Below are 24,458 nucleotides of genomic sequence, written 5' to 3' on the forward strand. Positions count from 1 at the left end.
AGTATGGCAGTGGGAAGGTCCTGTTAACCTGTGTTGCCAGTGTCTGGGAGTGTTGGTGGTGAATTGTGTGTGTGTGTGGGGGGGGGGGGGGGGGGGGGGGGCTAGTTCTGTCAACTTGTGTTGCCAGTGGGTTGGGTAGTTGATGGGTAATGGGGAGGGGGCTGAAATTGCTGAAATATCAATCCTAGTAAATGTTTATATCTATTGCCATACATCATGACAGCTAATATTGCATATTGATCAATAACTGTGATGAAAAACTGCCATTTCTTAATTCAATTATCCCCTAAACAAAATCAAAACATCAATCAATTCATTAGGATGTTGAATGAGCAATTATAGGCAAAAAGAAGTTTATTCCATTCACAATACTCACTTTCAAGCAGTGTAGTCTTGTTTAACAAGGAATATTAAAGCTACCGGCTACCGTTGATTTCGCACACTGAATTTGTAAAGATATAATGTCATCTTAGTACCATTGCGATTGGATGAATCTGTGTTTAACTTTGAACATTTGTATCCCTGTCTCGAGTTTGCCATAGTTAAAAATATCGTCAAAAGACTCGTTGACGGCCATTTAGGTGCACTATAACCTGTTTATATGTTAGGGATTAGCAGATGATCCATGGGTTCAGAATTTGACGTAATAGTGGGCATAACATTGTTGTGTATGCTTCCGACTAGCGCCCCTCCCCCACGGGCAGGGGCCGTGTGACATTCCTCCTCCCGCAGGAGCATCTAGTAGGGATTAGAAGAATACTGTTTTTAACGTACAGTAATGCACCAGTCAATTGTAACCACCATCCCCCAGGTATGGCCGGGGATATGGGCTGTGTTTCCACCTTCCAGGTAGCCCCGCAGTGCCAATTGAATGCGGTGGTTGCAACTATGCGCCCAAAATAGCCGTGATTAGGCCTTACCTAGTCCTAGGGTCTCTTGGATACGGGGGTTACTGGCAGGGATTTTACCAACAGTCCGTCCCTGCAGAAAGGGGATTTCACCCGGGCTTGGCTTGACCGAAAGTCAAAGTCCCCGCTATTCCTCGGACCTTGGGAGGCCGTGGTGACAGTTGACTGGTGCATACTAACGAGTTGTCCTACTTCTTAACCTATTCAACAAGCCACACAAAAATGTAAATTAATAAAATATATATGACTTACCCAGTGGGTGTTTGGGATATCAATTTAGCAAAACTTAGTAACATTCATCGTTCTGCAACGCTCGGTAATTTTGTTTATCTTCGATGAAATACAAAATAATTCTTCTGACACATTCGTAATTTTCAAGCAGTATTGATTACTGTATCTTTTGTGTTAAACCGGTTTAAAGTCACATTCAAGTACCAATAATAAAACAATTTTACGCACAATTGACATTTTAACGTTACAGTACAACTCATTAATAACGTAACTCATAATTTTCTTGTATGCAGCATTTTTAAAGTTGTTTAAAGATGAAGATTATAAAAAAAAGAAAAAAAGGTTACATTACACTATTTCATTAGTTTCGAAATTAGTAAAATGACCTTTTATAATAACAAAACAATAATTAACTTCGGTGTTATATTTCACAAATGAGGTATATATGTAAAACATTTGTTTTTTATTTAAATAAATTGTTAAAACGGTTTTTGCTGGGTTTTTCTCCCGTAAAAAAAGATATTAAAATAATATACTGTTGTTGTTTTTTTAAATGAAAAACATGCATTTCAAAATCCTTACACAAGCGATAAGTAACATCATAACAATAATATAATAGCCCAGAAGTGGGCGTTTTTATGAATTGTGCATTATCGGTAAAATCTGGGAATTTAATCCCGCATGAGAAAAACCCCGTACGGAAAAGCTGTGTTTTGTTTGTTCCGCGTTATTTCACTTCTGGTGTCGAAGCATAATGCTCCTTTTGGTATAAGATGTTGTTTTGAGCTAAACTTACTTAATTATTGTGTTATTGAAACCCCGCTTGATTTTTCCCCAGCTTTTGAAAAGCTGGGAAAAAATCCCGAGGGAGTGTGAAAAACCCCGTCTTTTTCTGCAAAAACACCGCTGGGGCCCGAAGTTGGCGGGTCAAACAGAGTTACTTCCAAAAATATTTTGCAAACAAAAAACACCAAAATCATACCTTAATGAAGCCTTCTAACCAACTTATAGGCCAGTATTCGATTACAGCGTCATTAAAGGGTACTTGAGTTTGCGAAATCTAGGATTTGCAAACACGAATTGGAGGTGTTTACATATTCCTAACGATTCTAAGCATTTTCCCATCAACTCCTGCTCTCAAAAGCTAAAGCCAGAGGCATGTAAACTGACACTATCAAAAGCACGTTTCATGTCAATAAAAGAGACTATATAATCGCGTTTATTTCCTACTCGGGCATTCATATTCCCTGTTATTAAAACTTTTCACTGACAATGAAAATTATCAATGTCTTGCTGTAAAACATAAAAAAGATTGGCATTGACAATATAATAAGCACGAAAATTTCGGGCCAAATATACAGCCCTGCTACATAAATATCAGATTCTAACTTAAAAAAATAGTTTATCAAGTTTCACCCACAAAATAGTATCATGTCTATTTAGAACAGCAAATGCACCTTTATGAATTGAATCTCTAATATATATTACAATTCCGCCACAATAGCGTTCAGCACGCCTATGTTGAAACTTTCTAAACAAATTTAAACATTTATATCCTTCACAACATAATTAGAATCTAAGTTACCCAATGATTCATACAAAAATTTAATATCATATTTAAACAGCTTATTTAAAAAGTCTTGGTCAGTAAATTTATCCCGTGTAAGTCTAATTATGTTCCAAGACAGGACATTTACTCCAGCCTTCCTGAACAGCTATTCGGTTCCGTTCCTGTTGGTCGGCAATTCCGTTGCTCCTCGTTTCGTGTCCCCCTCGTTCACAACGCCCATTACTCCCGACATTCCGGTCGCCGAGTCCGGTTCCGACGCACGCCTGGTTAACGTACCCGTTGACATCGCGTCCCGCTCCGCCGCTTCCACTGCGGACGTTCCCGTTTTGACCCCTTTCTGCTCCGCCGCGTCCCATGTTAACGTTCCCGTGCCTCTCCATTCCCAATTCAGCACCGTCACCTATTGGAACACCGTCAACGTATAGGGTATCATAGGTGATTCAAGCTCGCTTTCCATTGTCAACGGCAGCCCTTAGTTTGGGAATTAGTGATTTCCGGCGGCCAGCCACATCCTTGGGAAATTGTTAATTCACGAAGAACGGGTACCTTTAAGGGATCGATATGATAGTGTGTATCTATATTTTTATAACTCATTTACATTTCTCACAATTAACTTATCGTCATTAACCTCTCATAATTATCTTCTCACCTTAACACCTAGCAATTGTTTGTTTATTTTGGAACACGCGTTCGGGAAAAGATGTGAACTTATGACCTCGAGGGAGCCATAAGGTTCTGTGCATGATTTGTGTACTTGGGACCGACTATATTGCTCGAAACAAAGTTCGGGACCAAGCTCCGACCTCGAGGGACCGCCGGTCCTCGAACGACCGCTTGTTCGAACGACCACAGTTTTACTGTATCCATTTCCTGCCTCATAAATCCGCGTAAGATGTCATCAGTCTGAAAAAGGTTTCTTGTTATGCCCCTTCAGCGATATCACTTAATTCCAAATTGTTTCTCTTAGATTTGGAGGTGATATAATTCATATAATCTCTAAGCTCGTCATTCTGTTTTTGTAGCTGGTCAATTTCTGAGCTTGCCTTCTCGTGCGACATTTCAACAGTTCCAATGCGATCATTTGGGCTTTTTTGCAGGTCGAGAGTACTATGCTCGACCACAGAATTGTCAAGAGCATCGACTTCCGGAGCAGTATCACCAAACAGTACAAGTTTAGCACCCCTTATTGCGTCGCTGACACTGTCATTTACGCTACTGCCACTCTCTCCACTAGATCCGCTAGAACTTCCCGGGTTACCGGAACCCATCGATTTTTCCTTGATTCGTGTTTTTCGTTTCCTCCGTTGCCGCCATGCTTCCGTTTTCCAATTTACCAGTCCAATAATCTAATTCAAAACACATTTAGTCACATTTAGCAATGGTATACTAAAGTGTAACAACATTTCTTTTGTAAGGAAACGATCTTACGAATGAAAAACCAATGAATTGGCTAGAACTTTAAATCCAAGACACAATTATTTTTCTCCAATCGAATAGTGTGCATTTAAAAGCAGTAATTGTAGAATATTTCCTTTTAATGATGAATGCGTTTCTTTTCGTTTTTAACGTTTCATAAATGCCCAACGAGAACATACACGCACACACGCACACGCACACACACACACACACACACACACACACACACATTTATATATATATATACACACATTTATATCCTTTACATACATAAAGAAACCTCAATGTCATGTGCACAATTACGAGAATGAACATTTAGTTGAAAAAAAGGTTACGTCAATGAAATTTTGTTGTACAATAAAGAATTCAGATATTATTTCTCTTTTTCCTAAGCTAGATTGTAAAAACGGTTCGATTAAGCGATTAAACGATACGTCTGTTGATAAAATAACCGCATAGTAAGCTCATTGCTTATATATTGCTATCATAGTGTATCGTCATTCCTTGTTTGCAATTTTACGTCACATTCTTTAACGAGCAAAAGGTCGTCTAAATCATGTTAATGAATGTGTTTACTAGAAGCTCGCTGAAACTGAAACTGAAATAATTATATTCACTCAAATACTTTGTCTTCATTGTATAGAACTGTCCAAATATCCAAACGAACGTTATGATGCTTAAACAAGTTTAAACAAGCAAAGTTGTGATTTTTACCATAGTTAAGTTAAACTGATTTATTATGAAACATATAATTTCACTTTAAGTGGCACGATGTCACGCTAGGAAAAAACGGTGTAACCGGACAAAACCAACTCTCCCGCCTTAGTGACCACCAAACAAAAACTCACACTGTCCTGAATTTCCCCGTCATTGATAAAAAACATTTTAGAACCAAACAAACTATTAACAAATCGCATACAATTCCCAATCTCACATTGGACATCAGATAAACATTTGATACTTGGAGGTATTCTTTCAAACTGGCAACAATCTCCGCACACAGTAGCTCATTCATTTAGATATTTTCATTTATCAATGTGTCAGGATGTGTTACAATTGTCTCTTTAAAACATGTGTATTTCTTTAATTAAATAGCGTTTTTTTCTTTTGCAAATTGTTGAGCAAACGAACTTTGTAGTTAACATATTTACAGTGTTCAGCATCATGTTGACGGGAAATGGTACATCTGGAGGTTTCGCAGTACAAGAAAACGCATCCCTGAAACTGACGTGTTCAACGTCTACCGATGTACAGTATGTAAGCTTTCTCAGAAGACTAACGGGAGTAACTTATCAGACAATCACCTCAGTATGGTACATCTCATCTCGTTGTTTAACATAAGATCCTAAACCGCCGTCCTATCTCAACTGCTCCTGTGTCAGTAGGAAGCAGTACGTTTGTGTCATCCGGACCGTCAACAGAGACAAGAACGGGGAAGTGTGGTTTTGTCAACTTCCAGGAGGAGATGCAGCCGTCGTCACTGGGGATAAAACAATCGTCGTTACAAGTATGTGATATCTACGTCTAAAGTGTGTAATGTCGTTATGAAAATAATGTTTTATAGCCAAAACAAATATGTATCATCTTCGGAACAAATGCATATGTATGTATCTATCTATTTATCGTATAACACATAGGTATTGTTGTCTTTAAAATATGTATTCTCGTCGTTAAAATATGAATTTTCATGAAACGAAGTTTATGGTATCGTCGTAATAAGTATATATTATTTTCATAACATACATGTATTATAGTCGTTACAAGTATGCATTATCTCCGTTAAAAGTGTTTAGTATATCCGTAAAAAGTGTGTGTTTTATCGTCGTAACAAAAAGGTATTGTCGTCGAACAAAATATATAGTATCGTCGTAACATATACGAGGTACAGTCAAAAAGTTCCCGGACTTGCTTTGTACTGTTGTCAGTTTTTGGATTAGAAAAATAAATTATCCTCAAACTAAAGCAAAAACTATGTTCTACAGGACAACACATAAAACAATCAATTTTAACATAGCAAATAAACATAACTTACACTGTACGGATCACTTTGTACGGAAATGACGTACATTTGACGTTCACTAATAACGTCAGCGTAGGCGCTTGTATGCTAGTCAATGTTTTTTCAAGTCTTGCCCTTAAAATTCAATACATTGTCTGTGTCAATCTACCCACTTATTAAAACTTTCTGTGCCCCCCCCCCCCTTTTCGTAGATGCTAACCTCCGACCTGACGGCAAATTTCATTTCTTCTTCAGATTCAAATCTGCGACCTCGTAAGTCTGCCTTTAATCTTGGTAATATTCAAAAGTCCAAAGGCACAAGGTTGGGACTATAAGGCATATAATGCAGTCTTCCATACCCTAAAACATATATTGTTAGTAATGTGTCTTCAGCCCCATGTGTAAGAGCGTTATCTTGATGAAATACCAAATTTCGCATTCTGGCCGTTTCTTTCTCAATGCATTCGTCAGATGTCTCTGTACGGCTTCAAATGTCAACTCATATGTAACTCAATTTAAACCCAAATTATATCATAAGAAATGCCTTGAATCAATTAGAAATGAATAATTGTCAAGATGTTATATATATTTCCATGGCTGAATCCAACACATCCGCTATATCGTCGATCGATTTCCGCCGATCTACCGAAATGATTTGCATTTTGTCGAAACTGCCACTATCCTGTTCTCTTAATGTCAGTTATGTCGTCACGACCATCCCGGAAATGCTTGTGCCAATCAAATACAAGTGTCCTGGAACATTACGTAATCCATCCACCAGATTTATAAATGTCCATGTGTCCGTTGGTGTTATTCCCCTCTCGCACAGTATTTAATGACTGTTCGTTGCTCCGTTTGCTCGGATGACGTTGACGTTTCTACACCAGCGATTTTTTCCTTGGCTTCAAACAATCCATACGAATTCAAAACAAAAAATGCGATGATGTTTGTTTTGGGCATGTGTTAAGAAATGATGTTGATGTGACTTCATGTAAAATTACATGATAAAATGGCACTATCAAAATATGGATGATAAGTTATTAATTGTGATTATAAGATGTAAAAATGTTGATAGGATTTATGTGTGACAAGTATTATCATATTCAGACTTCAAAATTATGCAATATATAACCAGTCCGGGAACTTTTTGACTGCACCTCGTATGTTCAAGCGTCGAACAAGTATGTGTTATCTTCATTAAGTGTACTATCGCCGTAACAAGTATGTATTATCGTAGTGAAAGTATGTATTATCGCCGTGACAAAAATGTGTTATCGCCGTGACAAGTATGTAGTATCGTCGTGAAAGTATGTATTATCGTCGTGAAAGTATGTATTATCGCCGTGACAAGTATGTATTATCGCCGCGACAAGTATGTAGTATCGTCGTGAAAGTATGTATTATCGTCGTGAAAGTATGTATTATCGTCGTGAAAGTATGTATTTTCGCCGTGACAAGTATGTATTATCGTCGTGAAAGTATGAATTATCGTCGTGACAAATATGTATTGTCGCCGTGAAAGTATGTATTATCGCCGTGACAAGTATGTATTAACGTCGTGAAAGTATTTAGTATCGCCGTTACAAGTATGTATTATCGTCGTAAAAGTATGTATTATCGTCGTGAAAGTATTTAGTATCGGCGTGACAAGTATGTTTTATCGCTGTAACAAGTATTTATAATCGTCGTGAAAGAATGAAGTATCGCCGTGACAAGTATGGATTATCGCCGTGACAAGTATCTTTTATCGCCTTGACAAGTATATATTATCGCCTTGACAAGTATGTAGTATCGCCGTGACAAGTATGTATTATCATCGTGATAAGCATGTAGTATCACCGTGACAAGTATATATTTTGCCATGACAAGTATTATTGTCGTCGTAGAAGCATGCATTCTCGTCGTGACAGGTTTGTATTATCGTCGTGAAAGTATGTATTATCGCCGTGAAAGAATGCAGTAGCGCCATGACAAGTATGTATTATCAAGTATGTATTATCGCCGTGACAAGTATGCATTATCGTCGTGAAAGAATTTAGAATCGCCGTGACAAGTATATATTATCAAGTATCTATTTTCGCCGTGACAAGTATGTTTTATCGTAGTGAAAGAATGTAGTATCGCCGTAACAAGTATGTATTATCAAATATGTATCAACGCCGTGACAAGTATGTGTTATCGCCGTGACAAGTATGTTTTATCGCCGTGACAAGTATGTAGTATCGTCGTGAAAGTATGTATTATCGTTGTGAAAGTATGTATTATCGCCGTGACAAGTATGTATTATCGCCGTGACAAGTATGTAGTATCGTCGTGAAAGTATGTATTATCGTCGTGAAATTATGTATTATCGCCGTGAAAGTTTGTATTATTGCCGTGACAAAAATGTGTTATCGCCGTGACAAGTATGTAATATCGTCGTGAAAGTATGTATTATCGCCGTGACAAGTATGTATTATCGTCGTGAAAGTATGAATTATCGCCGTGACAAATATGTATTGTCGCCGTGACAAGTAAGTATTATCGCCGTGACAAGTATGTATTATTGTCGTGAAAGTATGTATTATCGCCGTGACAAGAATGTATCATCGTCGTGAAAGTATGTATTATCGCCGTGACAAGAATGTATCATCGCCGAGACAACTATGTATTTTCGTAATGATAAGTATGTATTATCGTCGAGAAATAACGTATTATCGCCGTGACAAGTATGTATGATCAAGTATGTATTATCGCCGTGAAAGTATGGATTATCGCCGTGACAGTTTGTATTATCGCCGTGACAAGTATGTATGATTGTCGTTAAAGAATGTATTATCGCTGTGACCAGTAATGTATTATCGCCATGACAGATATGCATTTTTGTCGTGAAAGTATATAATATCGCCGTGACAAGTATATACTATCGCCGTGACAAGAATGTATCATCGCCGAAACAAGTATATATTATCGCAATGATAAGTATGTATTATTGTCGAAATAGTATGTATTATCGCCGTGACAAGTATGTGTTATCGCCGTGAAAGTATGTAGTATCGCCTTGAAAGTTATGTATAATCGTCGTGAAAGTATGTGTTATCGCCGTGACAAATATGTATGATTGTCTAACAAGTATGTATTATCGCCGTGAAATGTATGTAGTATCGCCGTAACAAGTATGTTGTATCGCCGTGACAAGTATGTAGTATCGCCGTGACAAGTATGTAGTATCGCCATGATAAGTATGAACTATCGTCTTGAAGGTATGTATTATCGCCGTGACCAATATGTATTGTCGTCGTGGAAGTATGTATTATCGTCGTGACAAATATGTATTGTCGCCGTGAAAGTATGTATTATCGCCGTGACAAGTATGTATTGTCGAAGTGAAAGTATGTATAATCGCAGTGACAAGTATGTATTGTCGAAGTGAAAGTATGTATTATCGCCGTGACAAGTATGTATTGTCGCCGTGAAAGTATGTATTATCGCCGTGACAAGTATGTATTGTCGCCGTGAAAGTATGTATTATCGCCGTGACAAATATGTATTGTGACAAGTATGTATTGTCGTCGTGAAAGTATGTATTATCGTCGTGACAAGTATGTAGTATCGTCGTGACAAGTATGTTTTATCGTCGTGACAAGTATGTGTTATTGTCGTGACAAGTATGTTTTATCGTCGTGAAAGTCTGTAGTATCGTATGTAGTATCCCCGTAACAAGTATATAGTATCGCCGTGATAAGTATGTAGTTTCGCCGTGACAAGTGTGTAGTTTCGCCGTGATAAATATGTAGTATCGTTGTGACAAATATGTAGTATCGCCTTGATAAGTATGTAGGATCGCCGTGACAAGTATGTAGTACTTCCGTGATAAGTATGTAGTACCGCCGTGATAAGTATGTAGTATCGCCGTGATAAGTATGTATTATCGCTGTAACAAGTATGTAGTATCGCCGTAACATGTATGTAGTATCGCCGTGATAAGTATGCAGTATCGCCGTAGCAATTATATATTATCAACGTGATAGGTATGTAGTATCGCCGTAACAATTATGTATTATCGCCTTGATAAGTGTGTAGTATTGCCGTAACAAGTATGTATTATCGCCGTAACATGTATGTAGTATCGCCGTGATAAGTATATAGTATCGCCGTCACAAGTAAGTAGTATCGCTGTGACAAGTATGTAGTGTCGCCGTGATAAGTATGTAGTATCGCCGTGATAAGTATGAAGTATCGCCGTAACATGTATGTAGTATCGCCGTAACATGTATGTAGTATCGCCGTGATAAGTATGTAGTATCCCCGTAACAAGTTTGTAGTATCGCCGTGATAAGTATGTATTATCGCTGTAACAAGTATGTAGTATCGCCGTAACATGTATGTAGTTTCGCAGTGATAAGTATGTAGTATCGCCGTGATAAGTATGCAGTATCGCCGTAACAATTATATATTATCGCCGTGATAAGTATGTAGTATCGCCGTAACAATTATGTATTATCGCCGTGATAAGTGTGTAGTATTGCCGTAACAAGTATGTATTATCGCCGTAACATGTATGTAGTATCGCCGTGATAAGTATATAGTATCGCCGTCACAAGTAAGTAGTATCGCTGTGACAAGTATGTAGTATCGCCGTGATAAGTATGTAGTATCGCCGTGATAAGTATGAAGTATCGCCGTAACATGTATGTAGTATCGCCGTAACATGTATGTAGTATCGCCGTGATAAGTATGTAGTATCCCCGTAACAAGTTTGTAGTATCGCCGTGAAAGTATGTATTATCGCCGTGACAAGTATGCATTGTCGCCGTGAAAGTATGTATTATCGCCGTGACAAGTATGTATTGTCCTCGTGAAAGTATGTATTATCGCCGTGACAAGTATGTATTGTCGCCGTGAAAGTATGTATTATCGCCGTGACAAGTATGCATTGTCGTCGTGAAAGTATGTATTATCGTCGTGACAAATATGTATTGTCGCCGTGAAAGTATGTATTATCGCCGTGACAAGTATGTATTGTCTCCGTGAAAGTATGTATTATCGCCGTGACAAGTATGTATTGTCGCCGTGAAAGTATGTTTTATCGCCGTGACAAATATGTATTGTCGCCGTGAAAGTATGTATTATCGCCGTGACAAGTATGTATTATCTTCGTGAAAGTATGTATTATCGCCGTGACAAGTATCTTTTATCGTCGTTACAAGTATGTATTATCGTCGGGACAAGTAAGTATTATCGTCGTGACAAGTATGTTTTATTGTCGTGACAAGTATGTGTTATCGTCGTGACAAGTATGTTTTATCGTCGTGAAAGTATGTAGTATCGTATGTAGTATCGCCGTAACAAGTATATAGTATCGCCGTGATAAGTATGTATTATCGCCGTGACAAGTGTGTAGTTTCGCCGTGTTAAATATGTAGTATCGCTGTGACAAGTATGTAGTATCGCCGTGATAAGTATGTAGTATCGCCGTGACAAGTATGTAGTACCGCCGTGATAAGTATGTAGTACCGCCGTGATAAGTATGTAGTATCTCCGTGATCAGTATGTATTATCGCTGTAACAAGTATGTAGTATCGCCGTAACATGTATGTAGTTTCGCAGTAATAAGTATGTAGTATCGCCTTGATAAGTATGCAGTATCGTCGTAACAAATATGTATTATTGCCGTGATAAGTATGTAGTATCGCCGTAGCAATTATGTACTATCGCCTTGATAAGTGTATAGTATAGCCGTAACAAGTATGTATTATCGCCGTAACATGTATGTAGTATCGCCGTGATAAGTATGTAGAATCGCCGTAACAAGTAGGTAGTATCGCTGTGACAAGTATGTAGTATCGCCGTGATAAGTATGTAGTATCTTCGTGATACGTATGTAGTATCGCCGTAACATGTATGTAGTATCGCCGTAACAAGTATGTAGTATCGCCGTGGTAAGTATGTAGTATCTCCATGATAAGTATGTAGTATCGTCGTAACATGTATGTAGTTTCGCCGTGATAAGTTTATAGTATCTCCTTGATAAGTATGCAGTATCGCCGTAACAAATATGTATTATCGCCGTGATAAGTATGTAGTATCGCCGTGATAAGTATGTAGTATCGCCGTAATAAGTATGTATTATCGCCGTGACAATTATGTATTATCGCCGTGATAAGTATGTAGTATCGCCGTAACTAGTATGTAGTATCGCCGTAACATGGATGTAGTATCGCTGTGACAAGTATGTATTATCGCCGTGATAAGTATGTAGTAATGCCGTGATAAGTATTTAGTATCGCCGTGATAAGTATGTAGTATCGCCGTAACATGTATGTAGTATCGCCGTAACATGTATTTAGTATCGCCGTAACATGTATGTAGTATCGCCGTAACATGTATGTAGTATCGCCGTGATAAGTATGTAATATCGCCGTAACATGTATGTAGTATCGCTAAGTATGTAGTATCGCCGTAACAAGTATGCATTATCGCCGTAACAAGTATGTAGTATCGCCGTAACATGTATGTAATATCGCCGTAACATGTATGTAGTATCGCCGTGATAAGTATGTAGTATCGCCGTAATAAGTATGTAGTATCGCCGTAACATGTATGTAGTATCCCCGTGATAAGTATGTAGTATCGCCGTAACATGTATGTAGTATCGCCGTAGCAAGTATGTAGTATCGCCGTGATAATTATGTAGTATCGCCGTAACAAGTATGTAGTATCGCCGTGATAAGTATTTAGTATCGCCATAATAAGTATGTACTAGTTTTTACAAGTAACATTATCGTCGTTACAAGTTTGTGTTATCGTCTTAAAATGTTTGAATTAGCAAGTTTGTAATAGTCGTTAGTTCTATTTTTATTTGAAACACGTACGTATTACCTTCGTTCAAAGTTTACATTAGCGTCATGCAAAGTATGTTTCATCGTCGTACAAAAGATTCGCAATTTTAATTTTTATGTATTGTAGTCGTAACAACAAGTATTCATTTTATTCTTACAAGTTTGTATTATCGTCTTATTACGTATGTATTATCGTCGTAATAAGTTTCGTATTATTGTCGTTACAAGTTTGTTTCATAGTCGTAATAAATTTGTATTATTGCAGTTACAAATTGCATTTATAGACGAATCAAGAAGGTAAGTTATATGCGCCGGTTAAAAAAAATAATAGAGTCGTTGCAAGAGTATGTTAACATCTTAACAAGAAGTATTATAGTTGCTAGAAGTATGTAGTCAAAATTTAACAAGTTTTAATTACTGTCGTAACTAGAATGAATTACAGTCGTTACACGAATGTATTATCTTCATATGAAGTATTTGTTATAGTCATTACAAGTATGTTTTATACTCGTAACACATATGCATAATACGTGTAACAAGTTTGTATTATCTTCTTAACAAGTATTTATTATCGTCGTAACAAGAAAATTTTAAAGTCGTTGCAAATTTATACTATATATTATCGTCGTAGAAATTATTTATTATCGGCATAACAAGGCTGTTTTGTCGTAAAAAGGGACGTGATCGTCTTAACAAGAATGTATTATCGTCCAAAAAAGTATTATTATCGTCATCACAAGAATGTTTTATCGTCGTAACAAGAATGTACGATCTTCGTAAGAAATATGAAATATCTTCGTAAAAAATGTATTATCGTCGTAACCTGGATAGATTATCGTCGTAACAAGTTTGAATTATCGTCGTAGCAAGAATGACCATTTTGTTTGTTTGAAAGCGGAGCAAATAAGTCTGATTAGTGAGTTCAACTGAGATAATTGAATGCTATTTTTTAATAAATAAACCTCATTGTATCCACTCTCCTGAAAAATGTTAATATTCACATTTTTTTCTTTGAGAATACACAATATAATTCAATAGATTAATCATTTGATGTTTAATATTATCAGTTATAACGGTTAAGCATCGGTTGACAACGTTTGTTTTGTATAAATAGCTGGATCAATTTGATCAGTTGATGCGATGTCCATGGGCACAGCCATTTTAAATATTCTAAACGATCTGCATTAACAGGCAAACACATTACAATAATCAGTCTGTATTGTCTTAATCTGAGATTCACAGTGCTGTACTTATTGAATGACTAAGGGAGATAGTAAATACAATTGAAATTAAAGCACTCGTATTCCCTTCGGGTCTGTTGCGTACTTTTAAAGCATAGACTGAGCTAGGTGACACATTCATGTCTTCTGTTTCGTATCTCCTTAAAACGACTTACGACTCTTGTTAATATGACTTACAGACCTCGTCAAACCAACTTGCTAACATATTTAACCGACTTACGTAGTATATATAAGGGCTTAAATGATTGGTTTTTGTGGTAAGTATTGTGCAGTTGGTGGAATTACCGAAAGCAACCCCCTCCCCTTTCTTGTCAATCCCATCCCCCCCCCCCCCCACCATATACGATTTTCAGTACACTCAACGATTTAGACCCAAGTTCATTTCCTCCGCGGATTTTCGCTATCGCGACCAACACAACAAAATTATCGAATGTCCACGTTATGCGGATTTGGAGTTTAATCCCAAGTCGATCAGTCGACCAAGAAACTACTCATGCGCGTTCTTCGGACGGGTTAAAGGTACTCGCTCGTGTCTTTTTACTCGCTTATTTCATCATTTTTTTACCTTTTGCTATCGAAATCGCAGAAAACACAACACTGATAGTACACATTAAGTGTTTTGGTTTTAGTGGGGTACAAACCCACGCCGGTCAAGTCAAGCTAAAATAGAACGAAAAAACAATGCCTTCACCAGTAGGCGACCAGCAACAGTACAATAATGATTGATAATTTGACATTTTAACAATACACTGATAACACCACGCGATCATCTCAATCAACTAATCACGCAACAACAAAGCCGTTATTAAGTGACCACTACCGTTATTAACGCTAATTGAAATTGAGGTCTTTAAAGACCACATCTGAGCAAATATCGACATTTGCTGAGAGTTTCAACTTTTAGTATCATAGTTTTAACACACCTAATTTGTATTTGTTTTTGCCACACTTTTGTTCGTCATACAAAAACGTGCAATTTTCAAAGACATGAGCGAGTCCCTTTTATTTCTAGAAACTCCGTGGACGCTTAAAAAAACTACGCTAACATTTTGCCTCATCAAAAAATAAATCGATTATGATGGCTACATTTAATTGCTGTTTTTGTGTTTCAGATCCACTTCAGAGAGACTGTTTGATAAATTTAAAACGTTACGTTTTACATGGAGTTAGCATACCCCTATAAATGCAGTCGAATTTGCCAATGCATATCAGAACATCACGTTTGCTTTTGTTAACAGTGTTTGATTACATCATGACTGTATAATGGCATTCTATTTCGATGTAGTACATACAGTGATCAATACATTACACCCAAAACCGGCTTTGTTAATATTTAAAGATTTTAGAAAAATCACTTTTGGAGACAAACACGCGTTCAAAGTATACAACGCATGGCTATAGACCTTATTTTCGCGTTTTCTGTTGAACCTTTAACCACCAATAGTAAATGTCATATAAATATACGCTACATCGTATTGATCGCGCGCATGACATCAAGGGTCATGGTACACAATCGTGTTGAATGTCAGCTGATTAACGATGATATACAAACAGGCAATATATCAATGAATTATTGTGTATTATAAACAGGTCATTACAATACCTATTTGGTGTTTACTTCGTCCGTTCGTTCGTTCGTCCGTTTGTTCGCTCGCTCGCTCGTTCGTTCGTTCGTTCGTTCGTCCATTCGTTCGTTCGTTCGTTCGTTCGTTCGTTCGTTCGTTCGTTCGTTCATTCATTCATTCATTCATTCATTTAAACTGATCAAATTATCGTTGTTCATTTCGTGAGAATTCATTCATTCATTCAAATCAATCAAATTATCGTTGCTCATTTCGTTTACACTTCTTTACTGCAGTTTTCTGTTTTGTAGGTGGCCAATATGTTTACTACATTTTCATTGAAAATTGTAAATCAAGGGCAGTAATGTCAGGTGCGTCGATGCTTCCCGGTTCATTGTTTTGAGTGATTAACGTCCTCGATTCGCAGAGTATTACCACTGTTTTCTATATGTTTCAACGATATTTTTTTAGAAACGACCTTGTGCACCGTATGAAGAGCAATTGCTCGTTTACGAAGACGCTTGTTTTAGATAAAAATAATGTCTGTATTAAAATACCTCGTGAAAACAATGCATGTTCTTACTAGGCTTCCTGACTCACTCAATACATTTTTGCTTCAAAACAACTATTTAATACCGTTCTCTTGCGTACAAGCCCACCAGATGCTTTGTTGTGGACAATAACAGTATTCTTATTGTTTTCCGACAATTTTGGAGTTAAAATGGGTCTTTTACGAAAAAGCTTGCTGGTTCATTCTGTACATTTTTAGAACCTAGGTTCTTTACTTGTAAAGTATAGAAATGCTTTTCAAAAGTAAATCTGCGATTATCGATATTCACGATATCCGCCTGATCGTTTAAAAGTCATTTCAATATGCGATCAAAGAAAACGTCCATTAGGTTATTTTTGAGTGTTAACACAGAAAACTTGGACCTTGAATGGCGACATCAAGCATTAGTCAAAGATACGTAGGTTTTAGTGAAACTTATTGCAAACATCTATAATACTTGGCAGTCGATGAATTTTACGGATACATAGGGGATATTAATATGATAAGACGCTTTTTTGGTGACCTGTATCACGTCGAGTTCGGTGTGTAATGTGTTATGTAGTTTTGAGTAATGAAGTCAAGGGAGGCTACTATATCGAAACGTAAATATTCGTGGGATTTTTTGAAGATCATAATATGCAGAATTGAGGGAAGTCAGTAAGTCAATCGCTATTTCTATCAATGACGCGAATTCGCCTTCTTCTTTGTATTAGCGAGCTGATCATATTTATGATAACACGCGAACATTTAATTTAAATTCATCTCCCAAAATTGAAAGGCCCGTTTGTTATCTTTTTTCAATTGGATGTGTTGGACTTAATTTTATGATAATTTATTATTTTATACGCTCAATTCCGCATGAGAGCCATAAACACTGAAAGTGTGGTTCACTGACTGAATAAGAGTAAAAAAGCACAACTAAATTGATAACGTTTTAGACATTTGTACTGCTGTGAATATGACCATAGTCTCATCCCCGGGTAGTTTATAAAATTCCGTTCTTCAAAGAATACTAAATAATTAATTCCTTTCTAACAAATGAATCGACATCTTAACGGATGGCGCAAATGGTCATTGCACTAGCAAGCTAGATTTTGAAATGGTTAGCCTTATACAATGGGTTATAAGTACTGAAAAACAAACATGCATACAATAGTAAAAGATAACAACGAACTGGTGACCTGGGAATAAAAGCATATAGTTTTAAATAAATAACAATAATCATTAAAGGGAGCATAACGCAAATGTATTTGGGACGGATTTGGGAGGGGGAGTCGCCTTCCCTTTTGGACAGGATTTAGGGTATCCATAGGAAATGTTTATGAACATATGTTATAAACGTGCAATCTCATTAATTTCTAGGAACGGTTTATAGCAATTATTGGTAACCGAATTTTCGTAACATTATTGACAATACAATAAATAACACATCTGATTTGGCTTTTCCATTTGTAAGCAAAATCTGTCATAACTGTAGCTATATGCTTGCTAAGGTCTTAAATCCTAACACTTTTGGATTGTTTTTACAATTATCTTGGAGAGTTTTTGTTGCATTTAGTTAAAACTCCGCTTGAAACATCTTTGGTTAATGTGACAACATCTGTCAAAGTACAGATCCACGATCTTATCAATTTTGTGTCACAAATCGTTTGGTTTATAGACAGTAAATCACCCGTCGGGTAATGCTATGAGAGGGACAAATAACGAAAACTTGAAAAGCGTTAGCGTTTTCTAAGATGATACACCAATCTAACAAATTTTGGATATCGAAGCAGATGCGTGATTTAAGTTTGATTTCGATTAAAGACAGATTGATAACAATATTGCATCAAAACATTTATTGGTAACAACCTGCCAAAGGTCAACCTCGCGAAATAACATGGTCATAAAATTATGATTAACAAGTATGCTATATTAATTAAACGCTTAGCTGCAAAGTTATTTATTGCTTCCGCTGTTAATCAAAACATAAGTTTTAAATATAAAGCCTGAAATTTATTTATACATATCTTGAATGTAGGCCAACATATCTGCGAGACCTCAAAGATCGTTCATAGAGTTAAGAAAAGACCGGAGGAGCTACGTATTTTCGATGGTGAATATTATTTTGTTACCAAGACGCCTTACACAAGACTCCGGTTAGTTGACCGCATTTCGAAGTAATAGTGTTCGTTTTCATAAAAAAGCAAATTTAATTTTCGCTGCTCCTCGAAATATTGGTGCGGCGGCCGCCGCCACTGTTGTCTCTGCCTCCACTGATCCTCAGCGCCTATGAACAAAATATTGATGGCGTTAGCCTTTCCTTGTCCTGAGTTTCTCATTGTACAAGCAGATCCGTCGTAACAGTAGCACGGTTAATTCGTGTTTAGCTATACGTTATACTTTGATAAGATTTAACTTTTGCATTTTATCTTTATTAAGGATTGTTGGGATAAGAGTGAGGTTTGTACACATAAACTGGTTTAAACCCCCAGTAAATTTACATTTTACTGACCGTTCCAAGTCGGTACCTTTCAACAATTCTTGATAAACATACCTAGTTTTTTTGTATATAGTATGTATGCACTGTGCTGTTCGTGGAATTTTGTGCTGTTCTTCTATGTTTCTTGTTTGTGATTTTATGTTCTATGTCTTTGGCGTTTACCCAGTGCCATTAAATCGGGTTTATGTTTAAACGTTTTGTTACTGAAGTTGTTTCTGCAGCTGTTTGCATAAATATTTATCTAAGAACCAAGCTTGCAGTCTTGGCGGTTAATATTGATCCATTGACATAATTTATCAGGGTTTCAATAAGACCCAATATTAGGATTTTTTTAAAATTCCATGTCTGATTTTCAGGAATTTTTAGGAATGTTCATTGAATTTGTAGGTAAAATAGCGCGTTTGATGCATAATTCAAAATGTTTATATTCGACCATTACAAGAATTCTAAAACATATGTTTTTGCTATTGTATAATATGTATTATTTCAAAACTATATTTGTCGTGAATTGTGACATGAGTTATATTTAATAAACTTGGCAACTTAAAGCTTAGAAACTAAAAAGTCTTTCCAAGTCACCAATTCTAAGCCTGAAGATGACCCATCCGTCAATTACTTGGAACTTAGGTCATGTGAATGGATATTCCTTAAATCATAAATGTAATTAAAGGTAAACATAACAAGTATATCTTAAATACATATTTATTTGAAAACATCCCATCATTATCAATATATAAAAAAAATGTTTTCATGTAAAAAACAAAATCACATGCAATTAAATATTATTTATTAAGGCATCTACAAAAGCTTTTTATGGTGCCATATCAAAATCAAGAAATAATCCAACTCTCAAATAACTAAGAAACACAGCGTAATAAATGAGTTACTATCGTAAAGGAATTGCACATTCGGTTGAAGTTCAATGCATGTCAGTATGACGTCACTTTGGTTGCTAGGCTACTGTAATTGTTCTTTTAATAAAGTAATAGTAATTATAATAATTTATGTTTGAAATGCTTAATTTTTGGCAGCGCATCGTTAATGAAACTAAAGTTCTATATAATGTTTCATATGCGACTGAGTATAACTCCATACATTTTGTAATAATTTGGGTATTCCACATATTTAATGAGTATTTCATGTGACTGTTACTCCATGGTTTTCATTAAGTTGAGTACAGCATTAAAATTCTATAAATGTTTGCGAAGGAATTCATGAGCATGCATATACTATCGTTAGATGGTAATGTGTTATTTGTTTAACAAATTACATGACTATACTCACTAAACATGTTACGTCATGATTCCTAATAGGAGGCTACTTTACAAAATTATTGGATTGTGGTGTTTAACACCTTTTTCTTCCTCTTTTATATGAAACTGATGTATAATATAAAATACGATAATACATAGGTCGAGGTCTCCGTTTGCTTTTGGTTTGGTTCCGACAAAACGATCGGCCAATAACTAAAACCGATTATCTGGATTCCATTTTAAACCTGATCCATCGAGCACATGTACGCTGAATTGAGTATCCGATATTTATTTTATTCTTTACGTGCATATTTCTTTAACTGTTTGCGTATTCTGCTTTTCACAATGCGTTTCGTTTCTCGTCGATATGAACATCATTGCGGGGTTTTTTTACTTAATTTGCTGTTGTTAGGACGTGTTATTAGATGAATTACGTAATTAGCGCCAATGTTTTTTGACAAGTCGACTCATATTTAATAACTCAGAGTCCTCCTCCCCTTGTAACCTCGTGTATGCGATTGCGTTCTCGTTGGGAAACACGTTTTTTTTTTTCTCATTCTTTTCTTGTCCTCAACCATTGGCGTTCAATCCAAAACTATATAACCATAGAGCTGTTATTTGTAGTGTCTTGAGTTTCCATTAACGTATTTGCATGACCGTGGAACAATTGACGCCCCAACGTAATGCTCTGTGATGTGCCCCGAAACATTTTGAAGAACACCATGTATTAACTATTCAAAGCAATTGTTCTTGCTGATCTTCCATGTTGAACAGATTTGAGAGAGGTAGATGATTCTGAGGCGTCGATGGTGACACCCTTGTGTAAATAGCAACTGCGTACATTACTCCCTACCACCTGATGCATGATTCCTTGTATTATTGACATACACTGTTCTCCGCTCGAAAACTCTTCCACCTCCGCTTGTGTCGGAAGTATTATACCTCTCGTCATATCACATATTCTTCATAGGTGGTTCTCATCCATTCATTGTATCGAGATGACATCATAAACGATAAATCCACTAACTTTTACCACATCTGGTCGGCATTACTAAAATTATTCTTAAAAGGGATGGAACGGAAATAAAAAAGATTCTTTGGTCAGTGAGTGTGGATGTATATTGTTGGTGTTTGGTGACGGTGGCGATACTGTGGTGTCATTAGGTAGCATTGGCGGCTGCGGTAACGTAACATGAGGTCCTTCCTAGACAAATGACAACGACACTCTGGAGACTGAATTCATGATTAATTGTACTTGACTAAATAAGAAATATCGTGATAATATCAACGTCTCTCACCCCTGAAGCCGACATTTTGACATATGGAGGGGAAATTCTTCTATGCGCATGCGCACCGGAAGTTGATAGTATGATGCTGAAAACCCGACAATCTTATGCTAAAAATGCGACAGTCCGAGGATAAAAACGTGGCAGTACTAAGATAAAAATATGACAGTACGATGATGAAAACGCGACAGTACGATGATGAAAACGCAACAGTACGATGATGAAACTAAATAGCACGATGATGAAAACGCGACAGTGCGATACAACGATTACGGAAACGCTAAATTACGATATTATGATGGTAAAACACAACGATACGATGTTGAAAACACAAAAGTAAATCGCATTATTACCATCGAACTGTCGTTTTATCGCGTTTTTGTTATCGTACTGTCTCTTTTTCATCAGCGTACTGTCGCGTATTCATTATTATAATATCGAATATCGCGTTTCAGATAAGGCGATGGCATAAACGGCATTCCGTAGGGGATGGTTCGGTGTAAAATTTTCCTTTATAGTCCTCCATTTGTTTTATTACTTCAACATAGCGTAGTTTAGAGTTGCGTTAAGACGGAATGAAACAAGTCCGTACGTCTAAGGGCCATAAGAGGATTTTTCGAGACATCGGCGAACGTAAATGAGCTTCGAACCATGATGGAGTTTTTTTCCTTCATTTTAATATTTCAGGGATACCAAGATATACGAATGTATTTCCGTCTTCGTTGTTTCGGAAAGACATACGTCCATTTTGGGAAATTTATGTGTAAAAATGATCATATTACAAATTAAGACTTCATCTTACATTTTGTGACGTGGTAATTTAAAAGAAAGTAATTTTATATAAAGTATAGTTTTTATATTGTGATTCTTACCAGACATCATCTCACTATTCATTTAACTAAGAAATGGAACTATTATGATCGGATATAAGTATCAAATTATTTCGGGTACTACATTTCTGCAATGCATGTAGCGCGATAAGTGACAGTGCTCTGTCAGTTTGTAGTATCTGCGCATGTAAACCCGGCATTTTGTGAAGTTCCCCTGAAACGTTTCGAATCTTAGTCATATGGATGGTAGTAGGGACCATGTGTATGAACACACATATGTATACATACATAGATATATTGCATCAGTTAACAACACTGACGCTGTACATATGAACCTGTTCATCGTTTTTTTACCGTATAGATTTTCTTTGGTTGATGGAATTCCGACCAGATTTCTTAACGGCCTTCACTTGCCTTATATGAGTAAAGAGAGTAAAAACTAGCTTGTGTGATTCCAACTAGCTGATCAGACATTTTAAAGGCCATCATACCGAAACAGAATGTAACTAGTACATGGACCGTTGTAAATATTTGAAGAATGTTCGCGCTGGACATTAAGTCCATAGTAAATGTCTACACTTGATTTGTATAATACTCATAAGTAGCCAATCCGTCTTGGTAGGTCTTCAATTTTACATGTGCAGCTTGTCGCCAGAAATCAAGATACGGCACAGCCATTTTCGCCCACAGAAGAAGAAAAGTTTCCCATTTAATGCTGCAGATTTAATTAACTTTTGCCAGATTTTCTAAATATGCTTTATAAAAGGACAATTTTTCTGATTGCTGAAGTTTATTTTTATTTAACAAATATTCAACGTCAATAGATAAAACGTAAAATCGACTAACTAACCGTTCATCCCCTTAAGTAGATGATTAGGTAGGTTTGATCAGCTGCAAATATAAACATCCTGATTATTTTAGACAAAACTAACTGTGATGTGCTTATTTTACAGTCGGCATAACTGCAGTGTCTATGGTCTCCCCGGCGGTCAGCTCCGTCTCTGTCATAGATAACACGGCAAGGCAGTTCCGATGTGAGACGTCTGCCGGAAACCCCCAAGCAACTGTGGAGTGGTACAAGGATAGCGGTACACTGGACAGGTCAGATGACACTCATATTACTACCGGGAAGGAGACAGACACCAGCGCAAGTGGTCCTCTCATTGTGACTATCGGTAGACTGACGTTGACTGTGCAGAGAAACGATCATGAAGTGGGTGTGTACTGCAGAGCACACAACGGTGGGGGTTGGCTATACTCCTCAAGCATTGTCCTAGATGTTCTGTGTAAGTAAGAATTGTTAAACATTTGTTGCATAGAAAATACAGGTCATGTATTGATCGACTAACAACGGCGGGTACTGGTTGTAATTAGTCAGTGTTTTCTTAGATGTTCAGCGCAAATACGTATTGCTGTATTTGTAGTCAATTGTGTTGTTAATATGTGTAACAGACATTTACGATGTAGCATTTTGTCAATGTTTAAACGCATAAGCTTCTGGTAAAACACTTCAAAATTGTATAAAGACTTTGATTCGTGGAAATTTTCTGTTTTTAAAACGGTTTTCACGAATGTTTTTACACCCACAAATTTCATTGCAAGTGCAGATCAGTATTTTTCTCAAAAATAAATTAAGTATATAAGGTAAGTGATGCGAACGGTCCTGGAGACCTTCTTAATATGTTTTTAATTTTTCACGATTCCTGACAAATTCTAGGAATTTTTAAGTGGTGTCTTCTTCGCACAAACTCATTAACGAGCGTTATTGTTTTCCGACAATAACTGATGATAACAAATGTGATGCTGTAGCGCTTTGTTAAAAACTATTAGCTAACACAATAAACTTTTATTTGCAGAATATAAGGTTTAATCTTAATAATAATCTTTTTTAGGCCATGGGGTAGGTTACTAGGGAAAATATACGCAAAACCTAATTAACGTTTTAGATTCGACATGTTAACCAATATGTATTTTTAAACTTGACCATAATAGTATGTGTGCTTTAAACGCCATCAATGTAACATCGTCAGGAGTTCTAAACACTTTTATAAACAATTCAGCAATTTTTTTAATCGCCAGCAGAGAATTACTCAAAATATTTCCATACAATCTAGGTTATCTTTTTATGTGGTTACATTTAACTGCATGTTTGTGTGGTAAGCGGATATAGTGATAAGATATATGTTGAAATTGATTCTAAATCCTCCTGATTTTAAAATGTTATGAAATTTGATCAGAATGTTTAGCTTATGTGTACGATTTTATATTAGTCTCCTAGTTATACGGAAACAAGGCAATAAATTATGTCA

General features: G+C 36.6%; 1 protein-coding gene across 1 annotated transcript in view; it reads left to right on the forward strand.

Moving 5' to 3' along the window:
• The first annotated feature begins 12,894 nt into the window (after positions 1-12,894).
• Positions 12,895-24,458, forward strand: part of LOC128235197 (hemicentin-2-like) — a 32,421-nt gene continuing 20,857 nt past the window's right edge. Inside the window, exons 1-2 of the mRNA XM_052949953.1 lie at positions 12,895-12,899; positions 23,103-23,435. Of these exons, the coding sequence (XP_052805913.1) occupies positions 23,123-23,435 (313 nt within the window). The 5' untranslated portion in view covers positions 12,895-12,899; positions 23,103-23,122. The remainder of the gene's footprint in view (positions 12,900-23,102; positions 23,436-24,458) is intronic.

The sequence above is a fragment of the Mya arenaria genome, chromosome 5 (assembly GCF_026914265.1).
Source record: "Mya arenaria isolate MELC-2E11 chromosome 5, ASM2691426v1".
NCBI classification, from domain to species: domain Eukaryota; kingdom Metazoa; phylum Mollusca; class Bivalvia; order Myida; family Myidae; genus Mya; species Mya arenaria.